This window comes from Nipponia nippon, unplaced genomic scaffold, assembly GCF_047370975.1.
Source record: "Nipponia nippon isolate SJK-2023a ecotype South Korea unplaced genomic scaffold, ASM4737097v1 scaffold_3, whole genome shotgun sequence".
Classification (NCBI taxonomy): domain Eukaryota; kingdom Metazoa; phylum Chordata; class Aves; order Pelecaniformes; family Threskiornithidae; genus Nipponia; species Nipponia nippon.
In genome coordinates, this window is record NW_028262347.1 from 56,581,883 (window position 1) to 56,599,407 (window position 17,525).

At 40.4% G+C, this 17,525-nt stretch overlaps 1 protein-coding gene and 1 long non-coding RNA gene across 2 annotated transcripts in view; one reads left to right on the forward strand and one right to left on the reverse strand.

The window, feature by feature from the left end:
- The window catches only part of ST13 (ST13 Hsp70 interacting protein), a 23,209-nt gene extending 13,809 nt beyond the window's left edge, over window positions 1-9,400 (forward strand). Inside the window, exons 9-12 of the mRNA XM_087767230.1 lie at window positions 1,207-1,323; window positions 2,027-2,090; window positions 3,222-3,316; window positions 7,548-9,400. Coding sequence (XP_087623356.1) covers window positions 1,207-1,323; window positions 2,027-2,090; window positions 3,222-3,316; window positions 7,548-7,676 — 405 coding nt within the window. The 3' untranslated portion in view covers window positions 7,677-9,400. The remainder of the gene's footprint in view (window positions 1-1,206; window positions 1,324-2,026; window positions 2,091-3,221; window positions 3,317-7,547) is intronic.
- Window positions 8,836-17,383, reverse strand: LOC148054646 (uncharacterized). The gene is made up of 3 exons (XR_015706799.1): window positions 15,784-17,383; window positions 15,207-15,635; window positions 8,836-13,591 (listed from the first exon to the last, which is right to left on the reverse strand). It is a non-coding gene; the product is annotated as an uncharacterized LOC148054646 (long non-coding RNA).
- Between the last annotated feature and the right edge of the window lie 142 nt (window positions 17,384-17,525).

Sequence of the window (17,525 nt, forward strand, 5' to 3'; positions counted from 1 at the left end):
CTTCCAGCTTTCCCAGCACTTTCAGCTGAAAGGCTGAGTCAAATTCTAAAAATGTTTAGCTCATTTTGAGAAATACTTAGAAACAATGAAAATCAAAACTTTGGAAACTCTTTATGTTTCATTACAAAAAAGAAAACCCAAAACACTTAGCTCTCTCTTAATGAACTACTGAATGGCTGTAACATCAGGTTCTGATAACGTACTGCATTCAATGTCAGTCAGTCCTGCTGCCTGCAGCATGCTTTCTCTGACAGATGTACTTCAGGAATGATGTGTTATGGAATGAATATCTCCTAGCTAAAATAAGTTGTATCGAAACTTCGCTACTTACAAAATCATTTCTTCGTTTAAAGAGTATTCTGAAAGAATAGAAGAGTGTCCATTGTAGTAGTAGTTAGTATCTGTTCTTGAACCTTGATTTTGCTATGTTTTTTAGTTACAGGAGTGTTACAGGGTAACCATCATACACAACTTGTGAAATCATGAACCTTTTTTTGCCATGCTATAGAAGGATACATTCTAGTTTCAGGAAAGCAGTGCTACAGTTAGTGCTCTATCATTATAATGAGCCCTGAGTGAGGAGTCTTGGGGAGTTCATTGCGAACTACTCTCTTCTGCTGGGGCTGTAGATTTGATAGACTTGAGAAAAAGCTAATAATAGGAAGCAAACTTTCTCCGCAAGAGCCCTTTCTTGGTTTGGTTCAGGAATTCTTTGGTCTGCTTATGTCCAACTGTATATGCTGCAAAGGCATCTGGCACACCAATGACACTATCTAAAATGTGTGTGTGTGCAGGGGGAATTATACTTCCTGTTGTTGTGCCAGTGAAAATTCCCTTTCTGGGGCAGTTGCTGGTTTTAGCCCGGAGAAATTAATATTTCGGCATAAAAGCGTGAAGGGATGTGGAATGATAACATGTTTAAGTTCTAACTATGGTGCAAGTCCCAGAGCTCTATATCAAAAAAAATATACCAGAGTGCATGTTCTGGTGAATCCAGTTAGGACCAAGTAGACATGAATAACTGATTGCCATAGAGAGGAAGTAGCAAATGGCTCCTAAAACAAAAGGGCTTTTAGGATGTGAAGTCACATCTTATTTTTAAGAACTGGTAAAAGCAGATGGTTATGTTTACATGTATTTTGTATTGAAATACATTGTGTGATATGCCAGAAATGTATATGAAATCTTGGTATTCTATTGTAACAGGCTCAGAAAATTGCAGAACATCGCCGAAAATACGAGCGGAAGCGTGAAGAAAAGGAAATCAAGGAAAGAATGGAAAGAGTGAAGAAGGCACGAGAGGAGCATGAGAGAGCACAAAGGGTGAATACTTAGGCTTTAATATTTCTGATAATTAGAAGAGTGTTGTAGTTATTTTGGTTAAAATGAATTGTAGAGAAGAATTGCTTTCATTTTAAGGCTTAGAACTAAATTTTAGAGAGTTGATTTCTGTCTTGGTTACTTGACCAATAATGAAATCTGGAGAAGAGAGCGTTGTACTGCATCTGCTTTTATTGCTTATGACTAAAACAGGCTCTGGAATCTCTACTAATCCTGTATTTCAAGAAGTCAGTTATTGTATGACTGTACTAGAATAGTTTTCACTGAAAATACATACATCTGCTGAAGTGGGAGGTTTTAAATTCAGGATAATACTTTGCTTCTCTTTCTCACTTTCTGACACAGTTTGCTTCCTTTTTCTTCATGCTTTACTGATATATTTTAATATGTTGGGGGTGGGAGTTAGTTCTAAAAAATGTAAGTTGAGGAGCTAAAACAAACCATACAGTTGATATTCAGTAAAAACACGCTCTGCGTAACTTATCTGCAAAAACATGCTAAAGTAAGAGTAGACATCGGTATTTCTTGTCAGTGGTTTTGTACATAGTCAAGTGCTTTGTTTCAGGCAGGTAGGCCATCACAATAAACAGTCTCAGCTATTTTTTTTCTCCTAAAACCAGTTGAGCAGTAGAAAACAGGCTGCAGTTCCATTGCTTTGTGTGGAATGATGTGCTTTCATCTGCAGGAGGAAGAAGCAAGACGACAGGCAGGAGGAGCTCAGTTTGGTGGTTTCCCGGGTGGCTTCCCAGGTATTTTATTGTTAAGCACCAATGCTTGAGGTAGAGGTGACTGTTGTTCCATGTAGAGGATTATAACCAGTTTTTAAAGCATTTGTTCTGAAGGCAGAGAGAAAAATATTTTAGGAGGTTTAGAACTTGTCTACAAATAACTCTTTGAGCACTAGTAGGAAGAGGGATGGGATTCTTTCTCTTAAAGAGGATTGATGCTGGGTAGCAAGTAGAGGGAAGGCAGAAATCAATAATGATCGATAACGGAAAGAAAGGATTTAGGTCTGAGGAAACAATGTGCAGTATTTGCTTAATAATATGTGCTGAAATACTAGTATAAAGCTGTCCTCTAACTGTTCACCCTCACCCAGGGTGCCTTGGACCCATTCTGCTTAAGAACAATAGTTTTAAAGTTGAAAATTTGGACTGAATATTAGGGAAACCTGTGCTGGTTGCTATTGTTGAACAGAATAGTTTCTCAAAGGAGGTAGTGCAGTTTACCTTATAGAAAAGCTGTCCTTGAACAGTTCCACGAAAACTGGGCTTTCCATGTTATTCTGGGGTACAATAAATTGGGGAGAAACAAGAGTAAGTACTAATGCTCTTGAAGATTGAGCTGTAGTTGAGGTAGGCTGCATGCATGCTCCGACTGGATCAGCTTGTCAGGGGAACCAAATAGAGACCTTATCTACCCTGCTCAGCACAGCTGGGGTAGCTGCTGATTAAGGATTCAGAAACAGAACCTCAAGCATTTTGCTTCAGGGATTTTTTTTTTTTTTTCCTTTGGTAGTACAATTTTTTCAAGCCTAAAGTTCCTGCCAACTGATCTGCTTTTGCCCTGAATTGTTCACCCCAGGCATTCAAACTCGTTATGTTCTGGGCTTGAGACCTACCTGATTTAAGTTAACCAGAAAAATATCTGTGTATAAGATGCTAGAATCTGACACTCATTACAAGCCTCCTATTCAATCGGGTTAAACCCATGGATGAAATAAGATGTAGGTCTTCACAGAAAGAGAAGGTGAAGCCTTATGGAAGACATGGCTTTAGGGGTGTGGCAAAGGAAGTATGTCTTGGTCTCTGTCAGTGAGCCTCCTGTATAGATGAATTAAATGTTTTTCTTCATGCATTCTTCTTGTCTTGGGTTTTCAGGTGGATTTCCTGGGGCTGGAGGTATGCCAGGAATGGCAGGTATGCCAGGTCTCAATGAGATTCTCAGTGATCCAGAAGTCCTTGCAGCCATGCAGGTGAGTATTTGTTAAAATCAAAGCTGAATGTTCTGAACGAGGGAAGAACAGCACCTATGAGCTAAAGGAAGGAAGAAAGATGTGACCTGGATAGCAATGGAATGCTTGCTTATTTCTGTTGTGAAATTCTCTCCTTGGGTGTGTGGCACCAGACTGTCTGGAATCAGTGTTAGCTATTTTTCAAACTGATGGGAGCTTAATTAAAGATGCCCCCCCTCCCTGCCCCATACTCGCCTATGATAGGCAAAACTATGTGCTATATAGAGTTCCTCATCTCTTGTGTCTCTTGGATGGCTGTTTTCCACACAGTGTAATTCGCTTGCTGCTTTTTTGAATGCACACACATTGTGGCGAGATAATTATGCACAAACAAAAAATGACACAATATATTACAACAATATTGAGATGAGAATTGCCTTTCTGTTAAGGGATTAAGTGTTTGGTTTTTGCCAGAGGCAAAGTAGTATCAGAATAGTTCTGCATCTGTCGTTTTCTAAATCCATGTTCAGAAAGCTTACTTCCCCAGTGGGCTCGATTAATTGCTCAATTAATTAATTGCTCAATGTTATGACTACTTGTACAAAAGAAACGTATTCCAGCAGATTAAATAGAACATATCTGACAACATCAGTTTTAGGGGCAGGTGGGCTAGGAGAAATCTGAGCTATATAGTTATATTTGCGTACTAATGTGATAAAGTATAAAAGCGTCTTGTTACTTTTTCTGGATTGCTGTGATTAAAGTAGATGTGTGGTGTTCTCATCTCATTGAAGAACTGTGATCCCCATCTAAATAAAAGCATCACAAGGGACCCTTATTTGGTATGCCCTGAAATCACAAAAAAGGCATCACTTTCCATGCAAAAGTTCATGGGTTCCCTTAATGGTTGGTGGTGTTTGGAAATACACCTTTACTTGGCTGCTAGAGTCAGCAGTGTTGACTTGCATGCAAACCATCCAAAAAAAGCCCATGACTTGTAGTTGTATTCATTACCTGGCCAATTTATGCTGTAATACAGGAATTTGAAATTAGAGTTGCTGAAAACAGAGTTTTGAGGTGCAGCTAAATATTAAGTGCTTGCCACATGCCTTTAAGAAGACTCCATTGCATGGTGATTATATATACCCCAACATATTGTAGGACTCCGTTGCAAGAATGCGCATTGATGATGTTTTCTGATAATGCAGGCAGGCTTTAACACGTAGAACCTGTCAGCAAAGCCTTGAGTCTCTTGCTGACCTCTTTGTACAAACTTTACATCTAGATATGATTTTTTTCAGCATTTCACCTATGTCTGCACGGCTGCCTTTTCCTAAAACGTCCAGCTGACTATGTTCTTGTCCTCTCTGAATTGGCAGTGTAAACTCTAGTCTTAAAAGACAGTAGTTTCTACTGCTTGGCTTCTGCTCGGTGCAACTGTGGAATATGTTGACGGCTAATGGTAGATGGCAGCTATTACGTAGGTTATCCGAGGTGTTACAAAAAAGTCTGAAGATACTGAATCACACAAGTCACTCCCAAATCCTTAATCTTAAGATACTGTTTTAACTGACAGTATATAGAGGCTTTTCATAGTGAGGAGTTACTGCTGAAACTGGAGTATGCTGAGAGTAAAGACCTTCTTCTCAATCTCTTTACACTTAGTGACTATCGTCTCATCATCTTTGAGACTATTCTCCATGAGTTAACACTGAAATATGCCTGAGTCTGTTAACATCTCAGTAACCTTTACAACTGTGTGTGCCTGAACACGAGCTAGATTAAACTGGTTACGCTGTCAACTTCAGCTTGTCATCTGTAGAAGCAACCGAAGAACCAGATATGGCTGCCTAAGGACATGTTTACAGAAGTTATTGCTCATCATTGGCATAAAGATGATAATGTCTGCAAACTAGTATAAAAACTTCTTTCTTGATGAAGATTTCTGGTTCCATTACGTGAAGATTTATTGTCTTCAGGATATTTTTTTTCTTTCCTTTTTTTTTAAATGGTAGCTGATACTAGTCGTCTTAACGGTGGTAGTTTTGATCTTTTGCAGTGACTTCTAATGCATGTTATTTTAGTTCATTTGCCCCTAAGCTTTTTAGTCTCCAGAAGAATTGGCTGAAATTTGTGTGTGTGTGTTTCTCTTATTTTACTATTGTGGCTCTCTGGAGGGTTCTGTAGTACTTCCTCTCTTTTATGTGCAACTGCTTTCTCTGGACACAACATGACATTTGTGTTTTGGAGAGCTGTCATGGGTCAAATATAAGTTCTTTTCAAAAGCAGTGATGCGTAAGATGAACCTATGGATTCCTTATTTGACATGTAGTCATATGTTAGACCCAGACTTCCACCAAAACGTGTAAGTTGGAAAAAAGAATAGTGATAACTTTTTTCCTTAGAAGTATTTTTCATCCTTCCGCAACTAATGACTGGACCATTAGAAAACTGAATGTTTCACTAACGTTGTTTACGCAATGGTTCTCATTCCACCTTATGCACTAAATATTTCCCTATGGAAATGTTGATATCTTCAGTCTTAAATTTTATTGTGATAATATTGCTCATCAATGTGAAACCTTGGATGTGTTAAACATTTTTATAAACACAGTCTAAGGTTGAGGGCTTCCAGGGAGTTGCACAAGTACAGAGTAATTTACTTGCTGTGAACTTACAGGATCATGAAACACGTAGCATAAAATTGGGTATTTAACATTCGTTTAGGTGTGCTTTGACACAAACCAGTGATTAAGCTTACTCAGCTTTTTGTTCCGGATTCATTTACAGGTGAAAACACAGATTTAACAACATGACACAATCTTTATAGTCATGTGCCCTATTTTGAAATCGGAAATTCAAGAAGTTTGAGGTTGTGAAAGTCATCTTTTTTTCCTTTGCATTGGAATCCTGTAGAGAAAATATATCTAGTGTCTGTTTTCTGAATTTCAGCATCCTATTTTTCATAGACTTTTGCACATTGCCTTTTGTGAGGGAGACAAAACACTTGTAAATCCTTCTAACAAAAGCGAAGACTTGACTCGTGGTTCCCAACATGTATAAAACATGACTGAACGATGTGGGTGATTTCAGTGGAGTCCACACCTACTAAATGCAATTTTGGATCAGACTTGTTAAACAGCTTTTGTCTGTGTCTGATGCTAGAATAGATACAGGGTGGTGTTATTGTAACACAGACAGCTCCGAGGACAGCAGCTGGTTTTTGATGGTTTCCAAAGAATCCATCTGCGGTAGCAGTGGGCTACAAGTCTAGGGAAGATCGTATCTTTCAGTGAAACTACTTAAATGTGCTAGAAAGAACAGGAAATGAAATTACAGCTGATGCAGATGATTCGTATTGGACATAATAAACTGCTTGCACTTTAGGTGGATTAAAGAAAACCTGAATCTTTGCAGAAGTTGCTTATAATGGAAACCTTTTGCCAGGCTGAGATGTAAAATTGGTCTATACAGATTTATTAAAGGGCACTGTTCAAAACATGCACATGTGAAATGAGTAAAAACGATTCTAGTGTAATGGAGGCCAAAGGTGTACTAGAAGTGCAGAAAAAAGTATTAATGCTTCTCATACTAAATAGAGAAGATGAAGTTGGTATTCTTTTGACCACTGACTTTAATGTATATGTGAATATATTTATTAACTGAAACACAGTAGTGTGATGAGAGGTAACAAGGTTCTTTTCTAGTTGTGATTTATCAGAGGTGGTGGGGAATGACTGAGAATTAGATGCATTTTTAAAAGCCAAACATTGCCACATCATCTGCTCACAGTCCAGCAGATCAAAGTTTCTGCTGCTGGAAGGAACAGAGGTGAAAGGGAGGAGTAGCAGCTATTGCCTGGAGGAGGGTTATCCTATCGTGTGCTACACACATAGAGCTCCTGCCTCCTTCAAAATGCATTTGAAGATGCCTGAATAGAAATAATCCAGTAGGTGGGGCTGTGTTTGATGGCTCCTGTTTTGGGTAAAAAGAACTCTTTATCTTACCCTCCTTCTCACACATTGCGCTATTACTGTAACAAGTTCAGAAATGACTGGTGTTTACTGATGCAGCATCAACAGCATGTGCTGTATCATTGGGTTCTTTTTAGAGACGTCTTGCCCAAAACTCTGATCTAGTCTTGTCATGTGAAAAGCCGAGCAAGACTAGATTCATGTTGTAACAACATAACCACTAACTTTTGTAGAATTGTTTTACAAATGCCCTCATTTTTTTGCGTTTTGTCCTGCAGGATCCAGAAGTTATGGTTGCGTTCCAAGATGTTGCCCAGAACCCAGCAAATATGTCCAAGTACCAGAACAATCCCAAGGTCATGAATCTCATCAGTAAATTGTCTGCCAAATTTGGCAGTAAACCATAATATCCCTGGTTCTTAAAAATCATATCTGAATGGGAAGGATTGGATTTGGCTAACCAGTGTTGCAATAAAACAAACCATTGTACCTCTGATCTTCTTAAGAAGTGAAACGGGGTGTTCTAAGGAGAACTGCTCTCTAGCCCCAAGTGTTGACTTTATTCAATGATTGGTTTATAGCACTCAAATTATATTCAGATGACCTAGTTTAAACCATCCCTCCTTGTCCAAGAGTTGCAACCTTTTATTATAAGTATTACAGACAGTTTCCTTTGAATGAGCACTCCTATAAGAAATCATAATATTCCAGGAGTGTAAGGTAAAAACCTGCTGTTGTGTTATTTTGGATTTTTTTTTTTTTAATTACTCTCAGTGAGCAAAGAGGAGGGAACTTCAACAGCTGAAGTCTGTCTTAATCCCCTTAGGACAGAAAAGTTGGCCTAGTCACAAACAGAAAAGGTGGGACAAGTCTGAAGAATTAACTGGATAAAGGAATTGTCTGCAAATAAAAGTCCTTATGTTTTTTTTTTTTAAATGGGTGACTGACTTTATATAGCTACTAAAATTATCAGTATAACCATGCTGGCTAGTTACACACTGGAACTTCTGGCAGTACTGCAAATAATGTAATATTTTGATCACCACAACTGTGCAGCAAAGGTACAGTCCTATCCTTTGCACCACCTGGCATGAAGTACATATGGCAGAGGCCCCAGAGGTTTTGTTACTTGCTCAATTCTTGTCCAGCACCTTTCTGTAACATTTTATTTATCAGTCTGGGTATGGGAGAGCAGCTTATTGTCTGTGCTTGTGCTCTTGTCCTTTCCCAGTTGGCAGGTCCTCAGCTGGTTGCACTTGCCCTTCTTTGGGGCCATGCTTACCAGGTTTCACCTATTTGGAAACTTTAGAGAAGGAATCTTGTTCTCATTGCTACCTCTGTCCCACTGAATGCAAGCCATCCAGAACATGTAAATGCAGAGTTATAAATCAGTGAAGGGGAGAATACCCAACAAAATTGCAGCTCTGGGTTCTGAGTCAGTTTGAGTCCTTACATGCTTACTGATTAAAATTTCTTGGCCAAAGTCCTGCTGTCTCTTTAGCGGTGATGACTCTTCCTTCACCACATGCTGTAGTCTTCCATCTTTTCTTGTATCCTTTTCTTTAAAAAAAAAAAAAAAAAAAGAAAAAACACAAACAAAAACCACACAAAAAAACCCAAAACCCAAACCCACAAAAAGCTGTTGTCATGGTTTCATACTTCCATGGTTTTGAGGCTTGTGATACGGAGGAAAAGGTGAAGTAATTGGAGCAGACAGAACATTCTTCTAACACTTGCAGATTAACAGCATGGGTATCCTTGAAGCAGTGTCTGTGCTGATGATGTTCAGTTGATTGTCTACCAATGAAGACAGTTGTTGCTTCTGTTTGTCTTACCTAAAACGTTATCTTTCTGTGGAAAAATGACGATAGTTACCTGTTCACCACTTGAGTCTCAACATTTGTGTTACTCTTTTGTAATTCTGTATCTTAAGCCATAACAGATGTTACCATTTTTAAATAAATCTGGATTGGTGTAGGAACTCGACAACAGTTGCAAAAAATAAATCCCCAAATGCTTTTTCTCAGACTAATGACCCTGCAGAATGAAATGTGAATCTTTTTGCTTAAGAGATATAGTTCTGAATACTACTCTTAGCCTTTAAAAATAAAGTATGGTTTTGAAAAATAAAGCTTTTTGGGTTTCTGTAACTTTCTGAGAAAACCTATTTTGTTTAAATTAAATGTGGAAGTGCTTCAATTAAACTTGTATATACAACTTGTGGCTTAAATTGGAACTAAAAGCTGAAGGGCTTGTCTTCATGACAAAATGAACTCGAATTATGATTGAGTGTTGCTGTGTGCCTGGCTTTTGGTCATACTCTTGATCTTCTTTTCCCAGGAGGAGATACTTGAAGTAGGTCACCTCTCAGTATAGGCTGAAACTCAACTTCTTCATTCAGGCTGGTGTATATGTGCTATGCGTGAATTGGAACATCTTGAATTTATTCCCTACAGTTTCCTGTTACTCCATCTTAGCTGTTTGTGTCTGTCTACCCATGACTAAAAGTAGGAAGTTACTGCTAGCTAGTAGAAATGGTCATATCTGTGTCCTGCCTGCTTGCGTCCACATCAGTTGCCCTTGTTGCTGATTGACTCAAGAAAAACGTTCTCCCTAATTTTGGTGTTAGCATTAGCAATCTAGCTGAATTCTTGTGATCCTTTGGGAATGCACATCCCATGACTCCCTTGGTGTGGGGTTTTTTTTGTTTTTAATGTTATCTCGTAAGTTAACTGAGGAGATGTCTGGACCTCATCTCAGTTCTCCAAGTTGGCATGTGGGCATCCAAGCAGCTAAACTGCTTTGAACAGAAGTGCAAGTGCAGAAAGTTAACTGTCCAGGACATGAGCAAAGATGATAAGTTCCAAATGTGGGATATAAGTAGCTATATGAGTAAGTTGTTATTTTGTTCAGTGCTTGCTCCAGTATTTACTGGCAGCTCCTTCGGGTTATTTGCTTCCATTGCAGCACAGAGCAGGGGTGGTTCTTACAAGTGCGGTGGCAGTAATCAGCTTAGCTGACGACTTGACTCTAAAAACACTTGAGCTGCCCTGCTTCAGGTGTGCGTTTCTGCCGTTTGAAGCAAGTGGTGTACTGCGCTGTTTGGCCAGTCCGGTGCCACAGGTTAGATGACCTGGTCTGCCAGAGAGTATGGTGATACACTTGCAGTCGGCTGGTAGTAAAGGGTCGTAGCCCTATTGCATCGTGTGGGTGAGTCGGAGTGACTTGTCCGCCCCCTCTGTGGCTCAGCTGCTGCCCCAAGGGAAAATAGGAAATGCCAGGTCAGATGCCACTTCCAGACTGTACTACACAGTGAGCCCCGTTGCATCGTAATGTGGCGAATGCAAGGCTTGGTGCCTGTCTCATAATTTGCCAGAATTTTTTTTTTTTTTAATTTCTCTCACTTCAGTGTTGGGCCGTGAATAAAAGCTGTTTGTCAAAGTGGCTAGGTTTGTCTTTGTTGGAAGGCAGCGATCAGATGGGCAGGAACCAGCCTGTCTCAAAGTCGGGTGAAGGCAGGTGGAACAAGACTGGGCAGAGCAGTGGCAGGCCAGAGGCAGAATGGGTCAATAAATGAGTATTAAAAAGCCGTGTAGAAACAGCTTGTTGCAAGTGGCCAGCAGTAGTATCTGTAGTTTAAATCCGTCTTTGAACGCCACTTCGTTTTTCTTGTTTGTTACCTTCAGGGCCTTTGCATAAAGCTCATACGAGCCACACTCTCGTATGTGCCTGTACATCCCTCTTCTGTGAGGTGTAAGAGCGAACAATATTGTTATGAGAGCTCGTAGCCACTGCTGTCTGAGCAGAATCCTTCACCCAAAGGATGGGAGGTTGTGGACCTAGCCGGGGCGAGTCGGAGCCAGGTCAGCTGTGGCATGTACCTTCCTGTGGATCATGGCGTACTCCTGACTGGAAGTGTTTGGAGTCCCTTTGAAATCCCACAGGGCATCTAGGCTGGGGGATACTGCAGTGCTTTCAGGGCTGTAGGGCAAGTGGGTTGTTGGGATAGTGGTAGAGGCTTTTTTCCTTTCATTGGCTGCAGGGTAGTCTGATAATGGCTGGTGTCAGTCCAGAAGTGGATTGGCATCCTCGAGCAGGAGGGTGATTCACTAGGAAAACGGTAGCAGTATTTTCTTCTGATGTCTAGAGAAAGGTGTCTCATGAACCATAATCAGAGCTTTGCAGAGGTGGGCCTCAACCTTACTTCATATGTGACGGAGTGAGGGCGGCGTTGTAGAAAAGCAATTCTGGATTACCAAAGAGCTGAAATGGAGTAAAAATGGCAACTTCCAACTGGATGCAGAGACCACTACATTGAGTACTACAGGACAAGTCATAGGAGGTCAGTAATATGATGTAAGCAAATACAAATACAGAGGAAGCAGGAACAGTTTTAATGGTGACAAAGAAATGAAGCAGGTCAGGTGGTGGCTGGTGGATCTGTGCTATGGAGCAACAAAAAGATTGAGGTGACTTTGGGCTACTACAAATAGTTGATCGCCTTGTGAATCAAGAGTTTAGGTAAGTCACACTCTCCTGGTGTGGTCCTCACAAACAGGAACCTTATGCGAGACAAACCTTCCTTCACCCCTGCTGGCTGGAGGTCCTATTGAATGAAACCGAGGACTTTCCTGTAAATCTGAATCTTGATGACTAACCAAATCAAGATGTTAACTTGTAATCTTGCTAATGAAGTGTTATTACTGTACCTGTCTTTGATGTACAAATACGCTTTTGAAATGTATATTCCAGATGGATGGTCTCAGACAAACTGGAGATCTTGTCAGTAAATAAATGTATTTGCAGAATGTGTTATGACTCTTGTTGTAAAGTAAGTGGGTAACAAACTTTGGCACCTTTGTGGTTGCAGACATTTACTAAAACCAGGATTTTTTAAATGTACAATCATTTCAGTGGCTACAAGGAATACAAGTTGCTACTAGGTGTAAATAAATTAAATGTGAAAGATTACAGGATTGAGGGTAGCAGTTTATCTTGGAATTTCTTCCTGAAGTACAGCAGCTGAAACAGTCAGATGGTAAGCATAATTTGTATAGAACAAAGGTATTCAGAAAGAAAAGGTGTTTATTTGTGAACTATAAAGTAAATAACAAGGAGGTGAGGTCTAAATTAGTTAATAGTAAAGGGAATTCCATTATTGAAACCTTTGGTTTTCTAAATCTAATGTTCTCACTTTGGAGGGTGAGAGTTTCTAGAAATGAGTTAGTTTGCATCTTGCATTCCAGAAAGAAAAGTATCATAGCAGAAAATCAGAGCAGTCACCTAACAACCAGTGCAGTGTTTAATAAAATTACCTTTTAAAATAGGCTGAAGGTACAAGTTATGGGGAAGTCATCAGAATTAGATGGAAAAATATCAAGGTATTACACGGAGAATGAAGCGGCTGAGCTGCTGCCAACTGCACTGCCTCTCACTAGAGAAAATTCACACTGAAGCTCAGCCACTAGTGTCTAGTTCTCATCTGGAAAAGAAAAGCACCAAGTGCCACCTGTGCTTTCTTATTTCAGATTTAAAAAAATGAATCAAAAAAAAATGGCTTATTGCTAACAGTTTATGAGGAAAAATGAACACAACTGTTCTAAAAGAAGATTTGCTCTAGCTTTTTTGTGTGTTACACACAATAAGGAAAAATGCTTGAGAAAAATAGATTTTCAGAAGCCATTTTGTAATCCGTGATATTTTTTCTTTAGTCTCTTGGGTGAAAACTTTTCAAACCAGAAGAAATAAAAATCAAAACGGGAATGAATTACTAGCGTTTTTGGAAAAAAAACCAGAAGACCACAAAAATGTGCAATTAGAACAGAGGTTAGACATTTATCAAGTGCCTGGGAAAAAAAACCAAACACCAAGGCACCAAAATTTGTGTTTGACAATTACTTGGTCTATGTAAAACTAAAGGTGGCTAAGGAACATTTGGTCTGAACTAATAAGGCTGTTGAACAAGTAGCATGATAGCAGATTAAATTTAATAATGGCAGATGCAAGTAGTTTAAACTGAAAAGCATTTCAACTTCTCTGATGTCCCTGAGCCTAGATGAAGTGCGTAGGGAAAACTCAGCAGCATTCCAGGGGCTCAGTCAAAATCTGTTCAGTCAAAGCGCACACACACGTGTACTTAAGAAATGGGCTTTTTAATACGTTTGTGATTACAGTGCTTGCTTCTGGAATAGGCAGGTCTTTCCATGGTCTTATACTTAAGCCGGATCTTGCCAAATTGTCAGCGCGTGCAGTCTCATTCGTTAATCTCTAGTTGCTTTAATCCATGGTGCACTGGCAGCATGATCCAGTTTATCAACCTTTTCTGAAAGATAAGTTTTGCAACAGATTCAGAAAGTCCTTTTGAAAGTAGTAATTAAATGTCTTAACATGTTTTCACTAACGAATTTAATTTCTAAACAAAGAAAGGAGACGTGCATTTCTAAATTTTTTTTTTATAAATTAATGTTACAACAAGGATAGTAGTAGGGCGAAATTAGTTTGAGTTCAGAGTTCATCCCTTATTTGCTAAGGTAAGAAAGACACAGAGCGGAGGCAGTAAACTTGTCGTCTGGAGTTATTAACAGTGTCCTCATTCTTTGTCATGAATCAGAAACAAAGCTGTGAGCCGGCCAAAGGAAATCTGTCAAGGTTAAAGGTTCTCAAGATCTGTTACCTCCTTGGACAGGAGTCTACAGAATTAAAATTATGCAAACAAGAAATTACTAAGATGCAGTTCATGTACAGAGAACGTGTTCCTGTTTGTAGTTGCTTAACTTGGTTCACTTCTTCTAGGCTTTCTAGTAGAATTGACAAATTTGAGGAAAAGGGGGTAACTCGGGCCTTCTGTCCTGTTTGCCTGGAGACCCGTTGAATTTGCAGCGTTTCTGTGAAGACCTAAGGCCATCTCTTCGTGAAACCTTTTATAGGAAGGTTCCATTTTTTTCCCCTACAGAACACACTGATCTTGTTTAACTTAATCTGTTAACTTCATCTGTTAACTTGATCACACATCTTGTTTAACTTAATCTGTAGCGTTTCCATTGCTTTTCTCGGACAGCTTCACTAGGTCTCTAAGTTCCAACAATAAAGTAAGTTGGTTTTGGAATGTTGCAATTGTGTCACCTGTTAGACTCTGTTTTGCAATATATACAGGGCATAGTGGAGTGTTTAAAATGTTGCTAAATAGAATCGAATCACAGAATGCTTTGGGATGGAACGGACCTTTAAAGTTCATCTAGTCCAACGCCCCTGCAATTGGCAGGGACACCTTCAACTAGATATAGTAGTAGAATAGTAGAATAGTAATAGTATAGAATGATTTGGGCGCACATTTACGATGGAAATCCAATCCGTAGCACAAATTGACTTAGTGAAAGCTTCCCTCTGCACACAAGGGACAGAATCCAAAACCAGCAGTAGTGTAAGTGAGTTTGTGTCCTGCTTGAGGCGTTTCTTCCAAAACTACGTGTATCTGATTGTGCAAAGTCAGTTGGCGTAATTGTTCCCTGGCTTTGTAAAACCTAAGCTGCTCCTGGCTGCTTTCGTGACAGGAGATAGCCGGTGAAGAGTGTGCACCTTAATTCTGAATTAAGGTTTGAGTCTTTTGCATGTAGGGGGTGTCACAGGTGAATTCTTAAGAGAAATCATTGTGGGGTTAACTAAAAGGGTTTTATTCATGATTAAATGATGACCAAATGGTAATTAATCGATGACTGAATGAAAATTAAATGGTAATTGAATGGTTATTAAGCAATAATTGAATGGTAATTCAACAGGGATTTCACAATGATTTAAATTATGATTTAAACAATAATTTAGATCGTGGTCAAACACTCTGCTACTTACTACACTTCTAATAATTAAGCTATAGCTGGATGTATATAAAAATGCCGCTAGCATACAATATACTTTTAGGCCTAACGTTAAATGTCACTTACCTCGTTACAGATGTTAGATGCCGGGTAAGGGGTCTCTCAGCCTCGAGGGGTAGCCTTGAGAGGCGTTCCTGCTCAAGAGGGAGATCATCGCAGAGCAGCCCGATGCCGTACAGGAGAGCTCAATGGGCTGATGTGGGCTTACAGATATTTATAGCGTAAAGCGACTGACTCGTAGTCAAACCCCCTTCTGCTGTATGTGCAGTTGTGCTGCTGTAGCAGTTTTTAGTTTTGTCTAGTCCCAGCTCAGGCTGGTACTGTTAGTGCCTGATAAGACATGGCCTAAACTCCTTGGTTCCTGAGAAGATACGGCCTAGCGCAATTCTCAAGGTTTTCACAGCAGGGCTGATTTCAGTCAGGCCTACTTGTTGGTGATGCCTGAACCAAAGCACTGTTCACTCAGTCACAGCGGGTGCATCCGCCACAGGGGATCTTATTTTAAAAAAAAAAAAAAATTTAATATTTATATTTATTATAAATTTATATTATCAATTATATTTATATATTCTTATATCATTATTATACCATTAATATAATAATTATATTAACAAATTCTTAACAGAAATATAATAACATTTACCATAATTTTTAATAATTAATTAATTATCATTTGATCATCGGGACTACCAGTGGTATCAGCCTCATGTAAAACAGTTGACAGTTGTGGCCTCATAGGTTGCTGGTGTCAGCATCTAACGTTGGAGCACAGGGATGCTGGAGCACTGCACTGGAAGAATGTTTTTCTCAAACTGAAATGCTTGCCCGAAGCAGAGTAGCCTGCGTTCTTTATAGGCCCCCTCCCTCCCAAGAGATCACGGGATTTTCCTCACAGAAGGGTAAATAAAGAGGAGTGGTGTGTTATTAGGCCACCTGATGAGGGAATGTCCTCCCACAAGGAAATGGCTGTGTGGTAGCGAATCTCTCGGGAAGCATGTATGTGCTAACTGCCCTGTCCTTGTTGAGGTGATGAATGGTATGGCCGTTCCCACCACAGCTGTAAGCGCTAGGAGTTCTTGCAGCTCAAGCAACAGGCAGCTGGCGAGTTGTGGTCGAAGAACTAAGAACTGAAAACTTGAAGAACAAGTTCTGAAGTTACTTTTTTCTGTTCAGAAAGGGAGAACGAAAGATGGAGTAACAGCAGAAAAATAAGAGCCCAGGAATAACATGATACAAAGCTAAGGAGAATTTTCATTCTTATCTTTTTTTTTTTTTTGAAGCATAGGTGAAGCTAAGAAGAGGGGAAGGATTGTTAACACAGCAAAACCTTGGAGCTATCTGGAAACCAGTACATGACATGAGAATGGGGGAAAAAAACCAGGATAGGATAGGAACAGACACAGGCATCACCCCAAGTGATTTTACAAATTGTAGCATGTCCAACCTCATTTCATTTCCTCAGCTCCTTCCTACCCTGCAGAACCTCTTCTACATAAAAGGTTAAGAGGAAGCTAGAGGATTCTCGACATTTTCCCAGCTGTGTATTTAATAGTCTCGTCACCGTGGGCCCTAACTCGCTGCTGCGAGAGGTGGCTGCCCTGTCCTTTGGCCAGCTACCCGCGTCTGGTCCCGTCTTCGTGGCGGTTCTCATTCCACCCCCAGCCAGCAAAGGCCGCGGCCAGCCCGGGGGTGCTCCCTTCGCCGCGGCGTGCTCCGGCTGCCGCGCTGGGCAGCCTCTCCGCCGTCACGGCAGAGGAAGAGCGGGAGAGGGCTCGCGGACCGGGAAAAGGAGCAAACAAAATAGCCGGAAAAAGTAACAAGCTTGGTAGGTCCACACAGAATAAGAAACAATCGGCTCGAAAGAGTGTTATGTTAGAAGACACCGGACTTTAGGTACAAGGGAAAGGACTGAAGTTAGAAAAAGTAGAAACAGAACGCTAAGGTAAATATTGTCTCCTCTTCGTAATTAAATGGTTACGTTAAATGCTTGGGAAACATTTGGTGGTGGAGAGAAAAGGTATTATTGTGCTTTCACAGGAAGGAACAGTGGATTTCCTCTGTATTCCCAGTATCTACCCCAATTCTGTATCTTTCTTAAAGCCATGGCAATTATTCCAAGCTTCCGTGAGGTAAGGCCTACTTGGTGCAAAGAAAAAACCTGCCCTACACAACTGGATACATAAAAAGCACATCAGGTCTGCTCTTCCAACCTGGCGGCTTTTCAGCGCTCCGGGTTTCCGTTACGGCCGTTCCCCCCCGCCTTGCCCTCTTACAGCCAGGCGCTAGAACTCCCCGCCTTACGCGTTCCCGAGTGTCCCTCCACCCCCTGCCCTGGCTGCTCCCCCTGCCCGCCCACCCCGCTTCCACGCTCCTCCGAGGGCTCCA